A 22324-nucleotide genomic window follows, 5' to 3' on the forward strand; every position below is an offset into this window, starting at 1 on the left:
TTTCCCACCGCTGGAAGGTGCCAGGCTGAGGACTTGCAGAACTGAAGGCTGCTGCAAGCTATCTTTCTTAAAGGTTGGGGTTGCTGAGCTGCCCGACATTTTTGCTCTGATTTTGCAAATTTAGCTATTTGGGTGCCTTTCGGTCCAGGGTTCAAGACTGTGTAGGGGTGTTTGCCCCAAACCGTTTTGGAAAGTCCCTCTACCCAAACACACTGGATTCAGTCTCAGTCAGCTGGGAATTAAGCCATTGAAGGACTGCCCGAGAGGCCTCTCCCCGCACAGAATGTTCTCCTGCTCTCTGCTCCCCCAAATCTGGGCTGTCGATGTGCATCTGGGCGAGGGCTGCTTGGGGTGAACTGCCGCTCCTCTTCCTCCTGCCTGAAGAAGTTCCTCCAATGGAGAAGCCTTCTTCTGCTGGCTTCCTGTCAGCCCACACAGGTGGACCAGACAGGAAACACGGCCAGATGAGCTCATTCTACTTTATTGTAAGGCTGCATTAACAGAATCTTGCAGGTCTGAAAGTGCAGGTCTCCCGCCGTCTCCTTCCCAGCCCGAGAACTTAGGGAGGGTCCCTGCTGAGCCCCTTGCTCTACTCATTATGCAGGGGCGGGCTATGCTCCCTCTTATCTGGCCACTCCCTTGGCAGCGTTGCTTTGCCTGGTCTCCCAAGGTCTTTCCCACGTACCATTACGCTTCCTGTGACTGATTGTCCAGGATGCCAGGGAATGCGGGCATCCGAGAATGCCGGGTGAGTGGGCCTTGGCCCCGTCTGAGCCCTGGGCATTACACAGGGACCTCTGCTAAGATGAAGCCAGCAATGGCAACAGCAGACCACATTTTCCCCCAAGGCCACCGTGGGCACAAAGAACATTTTATTAAGCTCTGGAAACCTTCAGAGCATGGCTTTTATTTGGATTTTTGTTCCAGATGGAGCAAGAGGAGAGAGGGTGAGATTCAGGGCGATTCCAATCCTGTGATTCAGGATGTCAAAGACAGAGATTGCTCTCAGAATGCAAAGGTTGCGGGGATCTTAGAGGTCATCTAGTCCAGCCTGCCTGCCTGCCTGGGCAGGGAGTAAAACTACAGTACAGGCAGCAAAACTTGTGTCAGTAGGTTCCTTCCCCCTCCATCCGTTGGTGGTGCCATGGATGTCAATGCCCAACACGCCCCTGGAGTGAGGTCAGGAGAAATTGGTGCCCCTCAGGTGAACATTTTGCCTCCGATGACTCAGACCGGGTTCACACAACCCACTTAACCTGACAGAGGAAAGACCAAATGCCTGAGTTTACCCAGCTTGATAAACCCGGGATAGTCTGGGGTGTGTGTGTGCGCGGTATGAACCCTGCCTGCTGGGTTAGTTGTTGGTTCAGTGGGTTCTGTGGCCCTAGCAAATGGGCAACCCGGGTCAGTATGTTGTGTGAAAGCAGCCTTGGAGCTTGGAGGCCGGAAAGCTTTGATACCTGCAGACGTAGTTTCCTCGGCAGGAGTCCAGCGGCGTCAAACAGTTGGGCTTTTCCTTGGTTTCATAAGAGCAGGTGGGCACAATTGTCTGCCTGCGCCGCTCGGCACAGGCCGTGTCGGCACAGGGGCAGAAGAGGAGCTCGTGCGTGTACTCGGGGGGCACCCGGTCGAAGAACTTCCGCAGAGCCTTGTGGCACTTGGAGCGGTTGCAGGGGTCCGCCCGGGGCCCCCGCCGGATGCAGGAGGAGACGTACTCCGTCCGGAGCCGCTGGCACACCTCGTCCACGTTGCAGGCCTTGGCGGCGTCCAGGCAGCGGTTCACCTGCGTCACCTCATTTTCGGAGCCTGCGGAGGAGAAACGCACCAGGAGGGGGGGGGCAGATCTATGCAGTCCTACAGCGGAAGAGTCCCTTGAGGACATCAAGTCCAACCCTCCGCTCAGGCCAGGAATTGCAGTGGAAGAATCCCAGACCCACGGCTGTCCAGCCTCTGCTTCGACCCACCATTTCCTCGTTTTCTCTAGCATTCTGCCAGAATTCGCTTTCCCGTAACTTAAATTTCCACTTGTGTGACAGCCATTCAAGACAAAGGTTCCCATGGGGGTGTAGGTGTGACTGTCACAAATGTCAAGATGGCGACTTTGTGCAGTGGCAGGCACCAACTTTAATTCTTTGCCTCCCTCCCTGCAGACACTCCTGTTTCAGGACCTTGAAGAGGTCCATCATGTCCCTATATAGTTTCTGCTTCTCAGGGCTAAACACGTCCAGAAACTTCAAATTCTCTGCATGGAACTCAACTGAGCCGCTTCAGTGATATGTTACTTATTACTGTGGATGCTGGGTTGGCTTCCAGTGAGCCAGGAACAATTCCAGGTGCTGACTTTTTAAGGTCGTAGGCTCAGGGTACCTACAGGATCAGCCTAGGAAACCACTGAAAATGCTGGATTCTGGTGTCCCCAGTGAATCGTACAAGAAGACAGTGGGGGTGGGCGCTATAGACAGTGTTTCCCAACCTCGGCCACTTTAAGATGGTCGGACATCAACTCCCAGAATTCCCCAGCCAGCGTGCTGGCTGAGGAATTCTGGGAGTCGACGTCTGCCCATCTTAAAGTGGCCGAGGTTGGGAAACACTGCTATAGAGCACAAAGTGTCACTTGCTGCTCAGTGTAGGAAACCTAGAGCCTTCCTGGCCTCGGCTTGGCGACCTCCCTCTGATGGAAGTGTCTAATGGACCATGTGGAGAATCCATTTCCAGGTCCGTCTGTAACCTTGAACCCAACCCTGCAAGTGGAAAGCGGACACCAGGATTGATCGGCCAATTACTGGGCATAGTGCTACTCCTAATTACGGCCACTGCAGAACATGCGATGTGTCCTCTCAGAAGCTGCGTCGCTGTCCACCTTTGTCAGCAACGCGGGTGGGAAACCAAGCCGGCCTTTGGGGAAACGCTGACGTTGCTGATGATGCTCCCTTGACCTTTGCTGTTCTGAGCATGTCCCCAGTGCATCTTTCATGCCAAGGGACTTACCTGCCGTGATGGATGCCAGCCGGACGTAGTCAAACCCCCTTATGAAGGGCTCATACGGGGAGCTTTCCATGACGTTCGTGCCTAAGGGGGACGAAACAACCAAGATAACTATGGAAAAAGAATGCCGTCGCCATCATGGTGCCTCTGCTTTCCTATGTGGGTGAATGAAACCTCAGGCTCTGCCGTCAGGCTGAGCGGGACTTACCTGGGGCATCTCACAGCCGGGTAGCACAAGTAAAAACAGAGAGCAGCTCAAATCCACAAAGCAGGAGGGGGACAAGTTAAAGCCGACCGGCCTCTTACCTCCCTTGGACAGACTTCAAATGCCTTTCATAAGCTCTCCAGGTAGATCAGTGTCTCTCAACCTTGGCAACTTTAAGATGGGTGGACTTCAACTCCCAGAATTCCCAGCAATGTGGAATGCTGGGATTTGAAGTCTACACACCCGGCCGTTGCCTGCCCTGTTTGCACCCTGAGCCCTCCCACACTAGCAGGGATAGCTGCCAGGGATCTTCCCTTAGTCCCCGAATTAATCCATTTCTTGGCTTCATCCCACACGCTGGGTGTTTCTATTGTGCAAGACTTATGCCAGCCTTGGTAGGTAGGTGAAGAAGATGAGGGACGGGTGAGTTCCTTGGAGGGCAAGCAGATGGCATTTTTAAATTTTTCTGAAAGCATTTCTCACCCTTCCCATGTCTGTATCCTTATATCCTTTTTTTCTTTCTCAGCTATCTATTTTCTCTCTGCTCACTGACTAAGCTTGGGGAAGATAATTTCAACAGTAACCTATTTACCATCCCTTGTTTTCTGAGGCAGTAAAAATGTGCATAGGGGAGGGAGAAAAAATCTATAATTTTTCAAATAAATGCATAATGCATAGTGCTACAGACAATTCCACAGATAGAAGAAACCTAGAGAGTTATTTATTTATTTTTCAAATTTCTGTTACCGCCCATCTCTCCCAAAGGGGGACTCCATTCTAGTGTCATTGTAAATCAGCCTGCTTTTACTGTTACACGAAAACATTGCTACATACCTTTTAAAAGAAAATAACTGAATACTCAAGGGGAGGAGAAATAAAAAGACTAAAGTCTTTTCTATGAAGCTTTTCTCTTTGGTGCTCTAAATAATAACTTCTAGTTCTTGGACACAGATTCCCGTCCCTCAATTTATGTCCTTCATGGTGCAGAATAGAAGAGGGATCACCTGGTGTCCTACTTTCCATCTCTATCCTGCTGCTGTGACGCACACCCTTTGGCTGTGCTTATTACCCACAGGATTGGTTCCAGCAGCTCTCGAAAGTTCTGTGCTGTTTTGATAGATGTAAATAGATATATAGATGTATATATATATAATCTCTCCTTGATGTTGCATGCTCTTTATCCCTGTCTTTTGCAGGTAACTCTTTTGATCTTTGCTGATGTTTAATAACTAAACATCAAGCTCTCCACACACACACACCCAGCTGAATGGAGTGGCATGTGTGCTTGCTCTGATCTGGATAGAAGGATTAACTGGGACAGTGCTGGGGGCAGATTGAACTGCAAATTACACACCAAAATTTTACAATCCTGGTGGTGTTGGCGGCAGCAATCTGTTCTGCCTATCGCTGTTCTCCTGTGATGTTCCAATAATTTCCTGCTTCTGCTTGACTTCCTGCTAAGCCTTTTTGAGATCTGCAGAGCCCAAAGCTTCATTGATCGAAAACCTGGGTCTTTGGGAAATGGTTGAGTCTTCCGTGCCAATTACATATGTCCAACCTCAGCTCACAGTTGTATGGAGTTACCTGGCACTGTCTGGGGTGTAGCTACTTTGCATAAACAGCCATCCTCAGAAAGAAGAGAAAGAGACAGAGACAGAGAGAATGAGAGAGAGAGATGACAGACAGACAGACAGACAGACAGACAGACAGACAGACATAGATAGATAGATAGATAGATAGATAGATAGATAGATAGATATTTAATGGCATGCATTTCTAACTGGTGGAACTCCCTGCCACATGATATTCATGGAGCCCAAAAGGCCCACAAGTGGTTCCCAGTTCGGATGGCCACATTCCTTGTATGCAATGATTCTATTACTGAATTTCAGGCCAGTTTAATCTGTGCAGTCCTTGGTGCTCTTTGAGCCTTGTTGTTTTCTTGCAGACATTTCATTGCCAGACTAGGCAACATTTCCACTGGGAGAGGGGGCGGGGGCTTGAAAAGTCCTGAAGTCCTCACACTGAAGATGTTGCCTAGCCTGGCAATGAAATGTCTGCAAGAAAACAACAAGGCTCAGAGAGCACCAAGGACTCCCCAGACCAGTGTTTCTCAAACTCGGCCACTTTAAGATGGGCGGACGTCAACTCCCAGGATTCCCCAGCCAGAGAGCACCAAAGACTGCACAGTTCAACCCTGAGCTACAAATACTGGCTTTGTTTAGTTTTAATCCATTCAACTCTTTCAGTGTATCTGCCCACAGTGGAAATAAAATGTAGGATTAGATTAGTGTGAGCAACCCATAATCTGCAAAAACTACTTTTGACAGTATCTAGAGATTGAGAAATCACACCTCTGAATTTTGCAGACAAGCTTTCAAGAACCTGCAGCAGGATTTATTTTCCTGTTTTGGCAGAAGACAAACCAAGAAGCTTGTAAGTCTATTTAACACACCAACCCACCCAAAACAAGACCCTACTTTGTTGGGAGTCTCAACACTGCCTACTCTGGCGAGGTCACATGCCCCCCATCCCCAAAAGTTAAACGTGGTTGTCCTCCAACCAATAAATATTTCCCACCCTCCCCAGAAGACCATCCTGTAGATTCTTAGGTAGACTTCTGCTGTGGGAAGGTGACTCTGGAAGACGTCCTGAGAAATGTACTTCTGTGAACACAAATGGCAATTCACAAAGTTTTTCTCAATTTTGCAGGCAGAAAAACTGAAGGGGCAATTTCTCCAAACTTCTTCAGGGGAAGGAGAAATCCTGGAATAATCTCTCGTGGGCGGGACTCCCTGGTAGGGAGCTGCCATCTTGACTTTTTGGACCATCCCCTGAGGCCACCCCTGCGTGGTGGAATTGTAACTCCCGGCCAAGCTGGCTAAGAATTCTTAAAGAATGTTTGGAAGAGATGCTGACGATACAGCCGTTCAGTCATTATACTGTAGGTGTTCCTCAACTCACCTCAAAAGAGCCTAGCTGTGAACTTCTGAATGCAGCAGACACTGGTATTAGATCGCTGTCTTGGATGGATCTTCTTTAGGGTTTCCAGAAATCCCTAGGAAGCTGGCTTTCCCTTTGCGGAGCCCCAGTCTCTTTTAGACAAAGGAGGTCTTAAGACAGCCCCCACCCACCCAACTCCACGAAAAGAGGTTTTCGTGGTTCAATGCTTCATTTGGACTACTGCATGAGGTTCTGATACAGCAGTGTCTCTCAAGCTTGGCCGCTTGAAGATGGGTGGACTTCAACTCCCAGCATGGCTGGCTGGGGAATCCTGGGAGTTGAAGTCCACACATCTTCAAGCTGCCAAGCTTGAGAGACACTGTGCTACAGTACTGAAAACCCGTTGGAAATTAGAGCAGGCCAAGAACACAGCAGCTCAGGGAGGAATGGGCGGGTCACAATCTGTCCCCCTGGAATGTCACTACTTTGTTGGCTTCAAGGTGCAATTTAAGGGTCTGGTTGAAACTTCTTTATGACTCAGAGATCCAATGTTTTTCAATCTGTAAAATAGATAAATGCTTTACAGAAGCCTTTTTCTTTTTCATTCTGGCCATAAATGTAACTTGATCTGAAGCTTGCAGCTTGGCTTGCTTTCCTGAGCCCGCCCACCCTCCCTTCCTTCCTTCCTTCCTTCCTTCCTTCCTTCCTTCCTTCCTTCCTTCCTTCCTTCCTTCCTTCCTTCCCTGCCTCCCTCCCTGCCTCCCTCACTCATGCCTTAGTCTGCTCCTGATTAGGCTACTGCAAGGCACTCTATATGGGGCTGCCCTTGGAAACCATTTGGAAGCTGCGGCTGGTCCAGAATGGGGCATTCCTAGTTTTCCTGTACGGCTCCGCTGAGCACCGCACTGGCGGTGGTTGGCTTCTGGGTGCAGTTCAAGCTGCGGGTTGGAAACCCTTTGTGGTTCAGGCCTTGGAGATATGTGGGAACGCCTTCAGCCGTAGCATCTGCACGCCCCCAAAGATCTGATAGTGAGCGCCTCCGGGTCGCTCCTTCTCTCTGGCAGCACCGTCTCCAGGGAGCATGGCAGTAACCCTTCCCAGACGCTGCCCCTGCTGTGGAACAGCCTCCCCTCCTTTTCCAGATGGTCCCTTCCCTCAAAACCCCTGGATTTCAGGGGCCGCAATGCTGCAATCTTGTTCCCTCCAGGCAGGGAAGCCCTTCAAAGCTTTGCTCAAAGCTTGGTGATTATTCCTGATGTTATATGTAGGGTTCGTAACACCGATTTCTTCTGTTATTGTACTGTTTTTAGCCCAGTTGATGGAAGCTGGGGCATACATTGCTCAGAGCTGCTTGAATTTGGAATAGCCTATAAGGCAAGGCAAGTAAAGGCATCCGATGTTAAATTCCTGACTTCTAGATGGGTAGCAGAAAGCAGGGGAAGCTTCAAGAATATTTATTCAGAGAATAAGATTCAGAAAGCCATCAGTGTGCAGAGGATGTTATCGAGTCCAAGAGGGCATTTTCCTTCCCCGGAAACTTAGAATATAAAATTCGACACAGGGTGTATAATAGATGAAGAGGGAGGCAAGAATATACGGGAGGAAAGTGTGCATAATTCTAGGTCAGAATGGGGTATTAGGGCTTCATAGAACTGGTAAATTTTAAGAGGGGATAGAAAAGCGAGATAGAAATTTGCTACGCTAGAAATTGCCAATTTTCCACAAAGTTCCCATCTTGAGAGAGACGCCAAATTGCTCACAGCGACTTAAAAGTAAGCCTGGAGAAGCAGATAGAGCAGTGTTTCTCAACCTTAGCAACTGTAAGATGTGTGGACTTCAACTCCCAGAGTTCCCCAGCATGGCTAGCTGGGGAATTCTGGGAGCCGAAGTCCACACATCTTGCAGTTGCTAAGGTTGAGAAACACTGAGACAGAGCACTGAGATATGTATGCGTTCGATTTGTGCCATACCTTCTTGTGTACAGCAGGTGGCAGCACCTGGTTGAACTTGGTGGATCTCAAGAGGTTATGCTTGATTGGATGGAGTTTGAACTTGGATAGGGGGCCACCAGGAAATCCCAGAGGTAGGTTGGTTTGGGATATTAAAGAAAGATCCCAGGAGAAGGCTGTAGGAAACCATTTCTGTATTTTTGCCTAAAAATATGTCTGTGCCATTACCAGAAGCTGAGGTGAACTAGAAGGAGATGATTTACACTACTTTCCCACCTCTACAGAGGTGGCCAGCAGTCAGAATCAGTGCAAAATAGGAAACTGCCTTCTAGAGTGTGAGACTACAACTCCCATCAACCAACCAACTGCTCGCCTGCAACTGATGCCTAACCGAACATGACCCCAATCGATCAGAGCTGCTTTCTCCTGCTTCCCACCCTCTTTCCGTCCCTTTCGGGAAGAAAAGCGGTGAATGAAAAGCCCCGGATCTTCACCAACTTTCCCCAAGCTGGTGCCCTTCAAATAGGTTGGGTGGTGGCTCCGTCGTAAACCATGGAGAAGAGTTTGCCGTGTCAGGAGCCGAGGTCACGCATTTTAACGACAGACTTTGGATTTCTAAATCCAAATTTAACGAATTTTGGATCCCCAGAAGCAGCTTTTCCAAAATGGTCCTTCTCTAGACCAATCTGCGATTTTCTGCAAGTTCTGAAAATACTACCTCTGGGTCAAAAATAGATCTGTTTGGCAGGGAAGGACAGCATGTGTACCCTTGAGGGCTGAATGCTTAGTCACTTCCTATGACATTCATTTTCATACCCAGCAGGGAAGATTTTTGCACCAAGTTGCCGCGTACGGATTGTTCCTGTTGGATCAGGCCAATTGCACGGGTAAGCGCGTGGACACATTTTGTCCTTAGACAACTTCTTGCCATCTTTCAGATGCCGATATTCAGATGCCTGGAACCCCATCTTTGCTAGCTTTGGCGTTAAGTAAATAATACGCTCCACAAATTCCCAGGGCCTGGGAATAATTGATTGTGTAAATGGCATCTTGGAGGCTTTTATGGCCCCTCGAGGGTGTGCGTGTGAGAAAGTTGACGCTTTGCAAAGGTGTCTATATTGTCTCAGCTCTTTCGCTCTGAGACTCATCCATCACTTGAACATTTGGGGACAAGGGAAGGCAGAAAACCAGCCCTTTCTGAGAGAGACAAGGCCTGGTGGACCAGTTTGTAGTGCCAAAGAAATATTGGGAAGAATCACAAGAGGCCAGGCCGGGCTGCGCAGTGAATTGTCTTTGACAAGGGAAGCAATTGAAAGAGGAGTGGGCTGGAATGAAAGAGCAGGGGCATTCTGGGCATAGAAAATGAGGCCAGAACGCTGCCGGTGAGAATTGGAAAGAGGAGACAACCAAGTTGTGGGGCAATCATCGAGCCTCGCTTTCTGCAAGGGAATTTTTTGGGGAAAAAAAATAGCTATTACAGGGGTGGCAAATGTCCTCAGAAGGACAACTGGCACGATTGGGGGGCTCAAGCAGCCCTTTTTTGAGGAAAGATTACAGCATTCAGGTTTCTGGAAAAAAAAATACAGCAGCTACAAGAATGATGAATTCAAAAGAATGACAAGCACAATAATATGTGATAATTATGAGGATTCTTGTGTCTTATAGATCAGTGTTTCTCAACCTTGGCCACTTTAAGATGTGTGGACTTCAACTCCCAGAATTCCCTAGCCAGCCATGCTGGCTGGGGAATTCTGGGAATTGAAGTCTACCCATCTTCAAGTCGTTAGGTATTACAAAATATGGCCCAATCCTATCCTGAATTTTATCATTCCCAAAGCTGAAAAAATGATGATTTTTCTTGCAGTTTTCTCACTTAAGGACCAAGATGGATAACAGCGTCTGCAAGAACTGGACACTTTCACCGGGAGGACATAAGCAGCACTGCAGGGTTGCTTTGCAAGCTCTGTGCCTTTGGACCTATGTGCAAGAGCGCAACGCTGCTTTTGTCAATCTCAAGTCCCCTGTCTGCTCCCAGACACCACCTGAGGCACAATCATGGTGTCTTCAGGCTGACTTCTGGTGACTCCTTGGATATATCCACAGGGTTTTCTGGGCAGCAGGACAGAAATTCCATCTGAGCCTACAGCCTACAGCCCTGAGATTTCTGGTGGTCTCCCATCCACATACTAACCAGGCCGAGCTCTTAAGTCTGGAGTGCAGACAAGGTTGGCTGGTCGCTGTTGCCTGCTGAAATCGTTTATGGGATGGAAAACGTGCTCAGAGATCGGTCTAAAAGGGGTGAGATTCATAATTAGTAAAAAAAATCCTGACTCCTTGGAAAAATGCAGAGGTAAGCTCATGACTTGGGGCTGGGTTCTTTGAGGGATCATCTCTCCCCGATTATGTCTACCCAACCCATCAGATGTGGCAGGCGTGGCAGGCTGCGGGACCCGTTGATTAAAGAGTGCCATTTGGTGGGACCCAGGAAAAGGGCCTTTTCTGTCGTGGCGCCTGCCCTATACAACATCATCCCCCTGCCGAGATCGGACTAGCCCCAACCCCTTGGGCCTTTTGTAAGGCCCTGAAGATGTGGCTAGGTCACCGGGCATGGGGGCAGAGGGCATCGGAGACTCCGTGGGATGGTTATGCTGGTGTTGGATTTGGACGATTGCTTCTAGTTTAATCCCAGCTGCCGATGACACATCCATTGTCCTGCTGTTGTTAGGTTGTCTCTCTAATTATTGTTAGCTGCCCAGAATGACAAGGATGAGACAGGCAGCCATTCAAATTGCAATCAATAAGGAAGAAACTAAATAAGTATCTTTTGCTGGTTTCAGATGCTGAGGGGCCACCCGTTTAGGCAAATACATGGAAGGCTGGATATCGGTGGTTCCAGAGAGCATCCCGTAAACGCCGTCTTTCAACTCCACCTGTGAGTTTCAAAGATGCATCAGGCTGACTCCTCTGTACTTCACATTCCTGAACCAAGTGAGTCCTTGGTCTGATCTATCCTGAAGTCTCTTCTTAAGAGTCCTACATTCTCAGGACTTTGGTTAATTTAATCAGAGCAGGGCAGAATCCAGAGATGAGCAGACCATGGACCTGAACTCCCTAACGGCGCAGGGATCTCGAATTAAAAATATCCAGTAGGAGAAGCCAACGCTGAGGAGGCCATCGCAAGGGAGTCAGTTCCACCCTCAAACAACTTTCTCGAGCAGCAGTCAGGCTTGCTGGGGTTATTTCTGAGGTCCCCCTGCATTTATTCAGAGCCCGAAGCTTAAAGGTTTGGACAAAGGTATGTTTATGCTTTTAACTGATACCTTGTCTTTCTACTCTGCTGAAGAGTCAAGGGAAAAATACAGTTAAAATTCACGATCAAATACATGCTAAAATCCTCAAAGTGAAAACCCAGCGAAAGAGACTTTCTAAGTACTGAAAGAGTGGAGGCCCAACACAGCTCTTGAACAGGTGCATTTCATGGTCTTGGGGTAACTCAGGAAAAGGACTTTTAACTGGCTGTTAGGACAGAGTAAGGAAAGGCACTATGGAGCCCAAATGTAGCACTTGTCTGAAACGCTTTACAGCAACCGCATCCATTCCCAGGAATGTGTGGCTGCCCTCTGCACTGCAGGGTCCTTCCGGAACAGGACACAGCTGCTTTAAAGAGCTGCAGAGAGGTGCTACCTGTATGCCCTTGCCAGCCCTTCAAGGTAGACCAGACTAGGAAACCAAAGTTATGAATGCTAGCACTACTTTTATTATAAGGTTACAGTAACAAGTCTGAATGCACTTCTCCCCTCCCTCCCTTTATCTTCATGAGAACTAGGGAGGGTCCTGCCTGAGACGCTTTCTCAAATTACATTACAAACACCTACAGTGGAAGATTGCATTATTAAATTATTGGATTTGGCCCAAATGGCCAAGTTAACAGCGTTAATAAGAGAAAAGACTGTTTCTGGATTTATCTCTGCTTGGCAACCACTTTTAGATTACTTTCTTGTGATAGGAAAAAAAATGAAATTTTGTCTTTGGGTGTTAGCAATGCAGTGGCTTGTTTTGACAGAAATAACATTACTAAGGTTTAACTAATGGTAAGAGATACTATCTGTAAATTTATCTACATCAGAAAGTCGGAAGTCACTTTCTGTTTCTATTTTTTGTCTATTTGCACTTTTATAATTTTTTTCTTGCTTTTCTATTTTTTCTATTTCGTATTTTAACTACACTTTGAAAACTAATAAAGTTCTTATTAAAAAAAACACGAATTCATAGCATAAGCCCAGCCTCTTTTCCAATGCCTTTCCAGACTCACTGGGCAGGATGGGAGTCGAAGTCCCAGAGTTTTGGAGAGACCCTGGTTTGGATGGAGAAAGAACAGATGAAGCTAAAGAAGAATCTAAAGTAAAATGCACTTTGGCTTCATTAAGCCTAAAATTACATCAGTGGGGTTGGTCTGGAGCTGGGATTAAAAAGAAAAGAAATAATTAAGGAGCTGTGTTGGTATCACTGGCAGGACAGGAGTTTGGATCTTTTAAGAGAACAATAAATTATTGGTTGTCGCAATCTCGTTATCTGATGCTACTACCTGGATTACCTTTAGATATCAAGGATGGGTCTTTCTGCATATCTTTCCCCAGCAAAATAATTTCCCTTCCCTTCCCTTCCCTTCCCACCCCGCTTCCCCAAGTTGATTGTAATTCTCCCCCCCTCTTTTCCTTCTCAGCCTGCCCACCTTTGCTGTCAGCCCCCAGTGGCATTTTATTAATCCATCTATTTTCCAGCCCACGCTTGGGTGCGCATGTTTCACTCCCGGTTTAATTTTCATGGCACATAAAACACTCACCACCCTGACAAGACAAGAGTTATGTTCCCCGAGTTAACGCTTTTACGAGGCCCCTTTAAAAACTCAGTACTTGCCAAAATTAGTCTCTTGAAGGGATAAAATATAGTCTACGGCTGAGATGCTCTAATTATCATGCTTAAGTGGCTATTATTACAATTTTGGTACGTGGGTGTGCCCTCGCCAATCACACCTGTGATGGAAATCAAACCATTGCCAGGGCATGAATGGTCTTTGGAGATGTTGTACAGCCTGGAAGAGGATTTATGCATGGCAACACACCCTGTTCCTGCTGATCCTTGGTTTGCAACATCTGCCAATTCTGGGCCCTCCAGGTCCTAATCAGGATGTTGGTGTTAAAGCCAACTGCTGCTTGGGAGGCTGCTTGGGAGGCTGAGAAGCGGGATAATTGAGCCACTTGACCTCTTTCCCCCCAGTGCAGCTGGCTGGGTAATCACCTGTTGGAGAAGCTGAGGTTCTGCAATCAGTTTGAGACCCAGGACAGGGTTAGACAATGTCTAGGGCACCGGTTGTTGCTGAGCTTCAGTCCTCCACCTTCTTCTCACTTCTCATAGGGGAAAAAATGGATCCAGGCCCTGTATACTGTGGTGATGGCCCCTTGCTTTGTGGCTAAGGACTGTATCTTGGTTAAGCTCCCACTGTTGGAAATGGGGTCCCATCATCTTCCATGCTGGTGGGGAAGCTGAACTTCTGAAGGTCTCCGTTGTCTTTGGATTTCTCGTACTCTCTGAGAAACCCTCCTAGTTCTAGCAATCTCTGCTTATTTTCCCATGTTCCTCTGATGTTACACCTGAGAGGAAAGACCCCCGTTATCAAAATGACTCATTCTAAGTCAAGGCTGGAAACACCTCAGCTCTCTTTGCATTATTTCTGGAGTGATTCTCCTCCAACTTCCAAGTCTCACACCAAGTTGTCCACTATCGTTGAAATGACAGTCATATCCATGGTCAGCTTGACCAAAAATGGGCCCAGTTTCCTTCCTCTGAATTGAAGGTCTCCCAGATAAGATCATGGTGCATCAAGCCCCTACTAGCCACTGACAACCGAGATTCTTACAGAGTCATACTGGTCAGGTTTATTGCAAGTAAAAAGAGGGTTCGGTTTCAGAGTCTGGGCAACTGTATATCTGAGCTCCAGCCCCCATTTATTGGTGAGTACGTTAAGGTAGGGTATTTATGATCCCTCTGATTCTCTTTCTAACTGTCTCTTCACGCAGGGGAGATGCTGCTCCATGCCTGTTAAGAAATGTGCATCTCTTCTGCTCCACCATGTTTTCCAAGAGCTATCCCAGCTCCTGAGCTTAGAGAATTCCATAACATCAAAATTATTACTCCTAAAATTGCTAAGTGGTATTTTTCTTGTGCATGCTTTATAGCAGTGTTTCTCAACCCTGGCAACTTCAAGATGTGTGGACGTCAACTCCCAGAATTCCCCAGCCAGCTTGGGAAGAATTCTGGGAGTTGAAGTCCACACATCTTGAAGTTGCCAAGGTTGAGAAACACTGCTCTATAGTATTACAATAAATAAGTTCCATCTTTCTGTGTCTGGCTGAAACAACTACATTTGTCTTCCCTGTTTATCCCAATATCTTTTCTTCTCCAATATCTATCTTTTTGTGTGAGCTGAAATATCTAGACTGTGGCTGGGTTTCTGTATTACCATGTTATTGAAAATGGGAATAAATAAACTCACCAGACTGGGACTAAGTAGCTTGGAGACAAGGGTGTTGTGGAAATTGCTTTAGCATGTTGTGTGAATCAGGTCACATTAACCTATGATGTATTTAGAGCATGCTACATGTGGCTTGTTAACCTTGGTTCAGCACGTTGGTAAACCCAGACTAGGGACTAGGGCCTGCCTGTTTATATGAAGGACGGGGAATGTATGGCTTTCTGGACGTTACAGTTCCCAGTATCCATCACCGCTGGCCTTTCTAGCTGGGTCTACTGAAAACTGGTTCAGCATCAGCTGGAGGAGGACAAGTCCTGGTTTATTCTCTGTAAATCCCTGCGCACTGGATGACTTGGTATGTACAGTGCACATAGCAAACAAACAGAGCAGTTAAGTGTTACTGCAGTCATGATGGAGTTGGACAGCTTATAAATTTAACAAAATGTGTATGGTAGATTGGTTTTTGTGGCTTGTGGTGCCATCAGGAATAGCTACTGTAAACCTCTGCACCAGTTTTCCCCAGCTTGGCTTCTTCCTTCCAGAATGGCTGGACTTTAGCATCCATACCCATCATCTGGTCCAACACTCCTAGACGGAGCCAGCTGGAGGAAACCTTACCTGTAGCTTTAGACAACCAGCCACTGTTGCTGAGGGATGTGATAAACAGACCCAACCACAGCATGAGGAAGTTCAGAAATAAGTGGAAAGAAAATGGAAATGCAACTCTCGTTGCTGGAGTTTAACCAACCCTCCTGGATTAGGCCAAGGCTCAGCTTGGTCCAACAGATTTCTTCTGGTGCTCAACCAGACATTGCTGGGCTGCTTACAAGCAGGAGATGGAGACATGCCCCTTCCCTGCTCCAACTGGTATTAGGAGGCCTGTTGCCCCAACCCACTGAACCTTCAAGACCAACAGCCCATGTGAGACCTGTCCTCCTTGAATTTAGTGGCCACCCCCCCCATGTCTTGTGGGGATGCATTCTACAGGTTAATTATGCTGTTGTACATCTTCAAATCAGCTCCGTTGGATGATTCCAGGTCCTCATGTCTCGAGAAGGGGCAAAAAAATCTCCCCTTTTTCCATGCATAGCTTCATAAACTAGGGTCATGTCTCCCATCAGTGGCTGTCCGTTAGTGCAACACATGAAGAATGGGTGGCTCACCAGCAAAGGGAGAAGGGGCTTCATCCAGATTCCTTATGGGGCTGGAATGATGCTGATTCTCAGCTAAGGACCTGCTTGAGACAAGTACTGTAAAGCCAAAAGGTGGGGAAAGGTGTGTCCCAGCCTTCAGTCCATCCTCTACTAACACTTAGCATCTTTGATGGCCTCAAGATTGACTGCTGGAAGTTGGAGAGGGTTGGCCTTCTCTTCGGCCTCCTCTTTCTATGTTCTCCCCCTGCATCTGGAAGGCCCTCCTTGAGCTCAAGAGGCTTGGAGGGGTTGTCATGCCAACCAGCTACCACATGATGTGCAGCACAGAACTTGCAAAGAAGGTCATCGAGACAACCATTTGCAAACCAGGAGGCCCTCTCAGGACAGCAGAGGTTCCTCTCCCCCATGCTGATGGGCTGGAACAATGGGACAGCTTTGAAGAAAGATTTCCAACTGCCTCACTTCTGGGGAACGGAAACTATAATAATAAAGAGACAGGCAGTTTCAACATGCACCCAGTTCTTTGGCAGCATCACATTATCAAGGACACACTAACAATGGATGTTCCTTTCCTTCAGTCCCCAGCTGCCCCGAGTGTTCTCCTTCTGTTTTCTTTTCTTTTTCCATTTTGAACCTATTTGTTCAAAGAGGGAGTTTACTGAGAGAGCCAAGTGCAAGTGAAAACCTTATTTTTCACTCCACTTCCTTATGGCACATAAGTAACTGACTCATATAATGAGTCAGAAATAATAAGACCTTAAGATAATAAAAGCATAAAGTAAGACAAGGAGATGGGAACTCAGCTAAAACCAGTTTACACAGACACCATTCGCTAAATCTCTCCGTCCCTTTCTTCCACTCTGTCCATCCACCACTTTGTACACTGTGTTCTTTGGACTTCCCACCTCTCTCTTTTTCAGCCTCATCAACTCAACAGTGACTTCTCCATCTCCCCCTTCCTCTCAACCCATCCACTCTTCCTTTCTATATCTGAGCTGCGAATTCATTCTCTCTCTGTGACGAGACCACTTCAAACTATTTCCTTTGTATCAGTCATTCATGTTTATATTCAGTTCAAGAATTCATTCATTCATTCATTCATTCATTCACCCACACACCCTTAATTCTTGAGCCCATTTCTTCTTGTCTGATTACCCTTCATTTCCATCACATTCAACTTCAGGCTTCTTTTGACAAACGTTCATTCCTCAGAATAGTCCGTCTCACCCAACATGTGCACGTCCTGAAATGTTTCCATCCATTTCCCCACCTTTAGGTAACATTCTACAAAGCACACACATTCATCTACCTGCTGTAATTCTTTTGTCATTTGTGTATAACTTTATGTATAACGTTTTCCTTGGCCTTTGGTCTTTCAGTATAAACGTTCAAATCCTCTTTGTATCGTATACTCTACCTAACATTTGCTGCACATAATTCCATTTCTCAATCAAGAAGTTGGCATCATCTTCATATATGCATACCTTCACATCCTCTAACATCCCACAGGCAATTCTTATACAATTATCCATAGATCAATTAAACTAGGGGGCATCATACATTTTTATTTTAATCCCTGTTCAGTGGTGAGCCATTTGCTAAGCAATCTGTTTATTCTCATGCACACTTTACTCCCTTCGTTTACCACATTCAGAAACCAACCCTCAGCTCCATATCTGTGCAAAATATTCAGTAATTCAACCTGATGCATTTCATCACATGCTTTCTCTAAATCATGAAATACAATACATGTTCTTTCTTACATTCACACATTTGTTAAGGACTAGTTGAAAAGCAAAACTTGGTCTGCATACTCCTCGCCTGGCATCAAACCACACTGCATTTCAATATTCATAATCATAATACTAATAATTTAACTCTGGGTGGTGTGCTAAAAGCATTAAAAAGGTGTAAAAACCATGTTAAATTTTGCTTATTGTCACCTCTTGTACCCTTTCAGCCAGAATTCTGTGAAGTCAAAAAAGTCAAGATGGTGGCCACCATTTTGTGATTGAATGCACAAAAAAGGGGATGTGCATTTGCAAAGTGGTGGCCACAGCTTGACTTTTTTGACCCACCTCCGGTGGATAAACTTGCTATGGTTGCCATCAGAAGGGGCCATAGATATGGACCTCTGCTGCCCGTATTTTCATTCATACCAGCTTGTGTACTTGGTCAAACTAAGAATTTCTGTTGAAATAAGGAAAGACCTGTTGGAACATCTGTTTTCACTCAAGGAAAAGGATGGGACTTCAAATCTAACTCAAGTTTTCAGCTAAGGAAGCTTCCCAAATTCAATGTAGATTTTAATTTCCCAACTTGTCTTTTCTATTAAGCGGTATTTATTTATAATTTTAATTTCTAACACTACCCACTTGCCAAGGAAGCTATAGGAAATAGGTGCTAAGAATATCATTTTCCCCTGGAATACATAGGGAAGTCAACTAGCTTTGCACCAATCATTTTATATGGGAACATGCATTTCAAATTGCATTTTATTTTATACGTAACTGTAAATACTTATTGTACTGTAACTGTATGCTTTGCAAGACATTTCCCCATTTCTCTGTGTTTACCAAGAAAATGGGTGTATTCCTTTTGAAAAAAGCAATATCTTGAGATGTCTGAGATCTAAATAGGGGCAAAATGATAAAAGTTTAGATCCTTTTCAGCTTTAGGACAGAAAGGTTGAATCAGAAAACCAGAAGGATTATGGAATCAGAAAACCAGAAGGATTATGCAAGAGGCTTTGGGGAGTAATTTTATTAATGAAGATTGTTGCTTGCTATTTATGTATTTGGGCATAAATTCAAAACTCTGTATGCTTGTAGACTAAAAACCCACAGATCTGTGAGGATCTTGGAGGCTAAAACTTCGGAAGGATGGTTAAAAGAGCTGAGTATGTTTCGCCTGAAGAGGAGAAGGCTAAGGGGAGACGTGATAGCAGTCTTCCAGTTCTTTAAGGACTGTCACAGGGGAGAGACTGTGGATTTATTTTCTGCATTGCCCAAGGGTAGGACAAGAACGACTGGGGATAGCTTTACAGAAGGAACTCAAAATAAAGAGGAATTTCTTGACCGTGGGAGCTATGAAGCAGTGGAACAGCCTCCTTCCTGGAGTCATGGGTGCTCCATCACTGGAGATGTTCAAGCCAGGGTTGGAGAACCAATGATCTGAGATGGTCTGAGGATCCCCATCCAAGGCCTCCAAGATTCCTTCCAGTCCTAAGATTCTGGGATTTCTATGGCCCACTACCTTGACAGTATGGCAAACCTCCGTCATGTAGGCTGCTCTGCAAAATCGTAAAGGAGATTCAGAGAAAACACTTTGCGTAGCTTCTGTTAGCTCTTCCTTTGCAAATATTCTCCTCCTCGCAGATCTCCTGTCCTCAGGAGGACCACAGGCAGGTGCTAGTAAGAGCAAGGAATGGTCTTGGTATTTTTAAGACCCACTTTTTCCAGGCCACGGGCCAGAAATAAGCATAAAGAAATAAGCGCAGGAATTGCAAGAGAAGGACAAGGTTGAAGCAGAGTCAAAAAGACTTTACATGTAGATTTTCAGCCAGGTGTTATGACACACATAAACGGGGGTGAGGCTTTGACTGCATGGCCCCAGCCTGCGTGTGTGACTTTTTTGACCCCCTCCCCATGGACACCCCTGGATGCCATCAACAGAAAAGCACGCTGTCATGAATTCAAGGGCTGCAAAAGGCCAAACGAAACTCTGTTGTAGCTGTCAGCCATGCAAACGGCATTGCTCACCATTTCTGGTGTTGGAAATCTGTACAAATTTTGGAAAGGCTGCAAAAAGGACCAACATACCCTTGAGGAAGGCACGTAAAACCTGCATCGAGGAGACAAATGACCCACCCCCTAACGCCGAAGAGGATAGCTATGCAGGAAAACATGTGAGATGAAGTAATGTATGTCACTTCGAAAAAGATACATAATGCAGAAAAAGACATTAGAAATCGGAATGACAGCAAGGGTGGGTGGGTGTGATTTTCGTATTTGGCTGTGAAATTAGATGTTGGAATAATAGTATCTGAATACATCTGGGATTTACTAGATTGCTTAGAAATTGAGTCTGGGATTCTGCTACAATTTTATTTCATTTGTATTCCTGCAGAGAACAGGAAGAGAAGTTTGGGCTTGATGGCTAAAATAGCCCCTTCCAGTGTTATAATTCTGTGGTCCATACATTTGCTGTGAACCCTGCATCTTAAGCCTTCCTGATGACCATGTTTGGACAATCTTGGTATGAGGCCATCACAAATCGATCTAGATCAGTGTTTCTCAGCCTTGGCAACTTTAAGATGGGTGGACTTCAACTCCCAGAATTCCCCAGCCAACCAGAAAAATTCCCCAGCCAACCAGAAAAGGTCATCACAGCAGAAACCAGCCAACCCAAAACTAAGTTTACTGAAGGCCTCACGTCTGGAAGACCTCACAAAGGTATGCTGCAGTCACAGATGCTGGTTCTTAGCCTTCAGGTAGCACCAATTGAAACAAGGATGTTCCTGAGCACCTGCAAAGTGTCCCTTCCCATCAGTTTGCCTCAGCCAGAGCTGGGGTTCAGGAGACAGGGATGAGAATCAGAAGGGGTCACGCTTCCCCAAAACATTCCTAGAAAATACACTGCCCCCACCTGTTCTGATTTTTCACACCTTGTTCCTCTCCCCATCAGTAGTGGGAATCGTTATCCCAAGCTTCTGGAGGACTCCCAACTTCCCACTCTTAGATCCCACCAACATCACAGACTTCCTGGTGAAGAAATGCCGCCCATGTTTTATAGTACAGATGCACATTACAGAATCAAGAAGAGAGTTGTGGCTTGCTGAGCACCACTATGCACCGTTCTTGTTATTACGCACTATTTCCACCATCCCACTCCACCCCTCCTGGTGGACCGACCTTCCATCAGGGTGTGGTGAATGCTCCAGTAGACACTGAGGCAGTGTTTCTCCTTCTTCATCCCACGTCTGCACTTACAGCCATGGAGCTGGCTGGACAGAAGTGTGGTCAGCGTGTTGCGGCACTGGCTCTTGGCTCCCGGCCCCAGCTTGTTGGCGCCATTGCCAGCGATGCACTGCCGGAGGGTCCGGAATTTGGAACTACAGCTGGGGTCATTGGTGCAAGATTCTCCGGCTTGGAGGCAGTCGCGAGCAGAGCTGATGGTCATACCTTCTGGAAATTAGCAAGAAAAGGAGAAAGACAGATGAGAATTCTCTCCAACTGGATCTGCTGGGAGAAGATACTGGAAGGTACTATGAAGAGTAGTGTTTTCCAAACTTGGCCACTTTAAGACGGGTGGACTTCAACTCCCAGAATTCCCATGCTGGCTGGGGAATTCTGGGAGTTGAAGTCCACCCATCTTAAAGTGGCCAAGTTTGGAAAAAACCTGATGTAGAGGCTGAGCAAGAAAGAGAAATATCTGTACATCCAAGCAATAAAAAATGGGAGATGTCATTACAGCCACTTCAGAGACACTCTGCTCTCATGAACCCACTAACAAAGGAGGCATGGAGGGCTCCTACTGTACCTCAGGTGTCAAGATTCTGTACTCTATTCTCTATTTCTTGGCATTAAAACTCATTAAAGAAAGTATTCCTTGATCCTGCTCAGCAGCTAAGGTGCTGGTCACATATTAGTCCCATTCCTGTCACATATTTAATCCAGCATATCATGAACCCAGTTAAACCTCTTTATCAACAGTTCTGGCAGGAGACAGTCCCACTAACTGGGTCTAAAACTGCCAAGAGGGGGGGGGGGTAGGGGGGGAATACAGAATTCCCCTCCATTTCCTTCAAGACATTTGGTGCATCCAAATCTTGGAATGAGTTCTCCAGTGGAAAAGCTTGTCTTTTCAGCCACGCTTTCTCTTCACCTCTTGAGTTGGAGGAACAGATAGATGTCACCTTTCCAGGTAGACCAGAAAGGAAACACGACCAGATGAGCTAATTCAACTTTATTGTAAAGCTACATTAACAGAATCCGGCAAGTCTGAAAGTACAAATCTCCCGCCGTCTCCTTTACAGCCTGAGAAATCCCTTCTAAGCCTCTTTCTCTACCCATTATGCATCTGTGGGCTATGCCCTCTCTTATCTGACCATCTCTAGGCAGCATGTCTTTGCCCCGTCTCTCAAGGTCATTCGCACCTACCATTACAATGGGCAAAATGGGACAACTGATAGGTATTTCTACCACATGACTGATTGGGTGGAGTTAACTTCATGCTGTATAGGAAACAGTCTAGGGCTAAATGTAATTGGTCTAATGTAAACAGTCAATTAACCCCTTTTTGGGAGTTCCCATCACATGGTCCCTCCTCCCCCAAGTTAAGTGTGATGCGGAAAGAGGGACATTAAGAAAGCAGGTCAGTGGCTGGGTTCACACAACATGCTCAGCCAGGTCAGTAAAGACGGAATGGGTGCAAACTCCCAAGCTTGATTAGTTTTAACTTTGATTAGTTTTTTGTGGCTTGGCAAGTTGGGTGAACTCAGCAAAGGGGTGAATTCTATATCAGCTGAAGTGTTTTGTGTGAAGTGGCAGCTCCA

The 22324-nt window shown here is 46.4% G+C and overlaps 1 protein-coding gene across 1 annotated transcript in view; it reads right to left on the reverse strand.

The window, feature by feature from the left end:
- Positions 1-20949, reverse strand: part of GFRA4 (GDNF family receptor alpha 4) — a 36839-nt gene extending 15890 nt beyond the window's left edge. Inside the window, exons 1-3 of the mRNA XM_063310436.1 lie at positions 20682-20949; positions 2989-3069; positions 1461-1806 (exon numbers count right to left, since the gene is read on the reverse strand). Coding sequence (XP_063166506.1) covers positions 1461-1806; positions 2989-3069; positions 20682-20949 — 695 coding nt within the window. The remainder of the gene's footprint in view (positions 1-1460; positions 1807-2988; positions 3070-20681) is intronic.
- Positions 20950-22324: the final 1375 nt, after the last annotated feature.

Source organism: Candoia aspera, chromosome 8, assembly GCF_035149785.1.
Source record: "Candoia aspera isolate rCanAsp1 chromosome 8, rCanAsp1.hap2, whole genome shotgun sequence".
NCBI classification, from domain to species: domain Eukaryota; kingdom Metazoa; phylum Chordata; class Lepidosauria; order Squamata; family Boidae; genus Candoia; species Candoia aspera.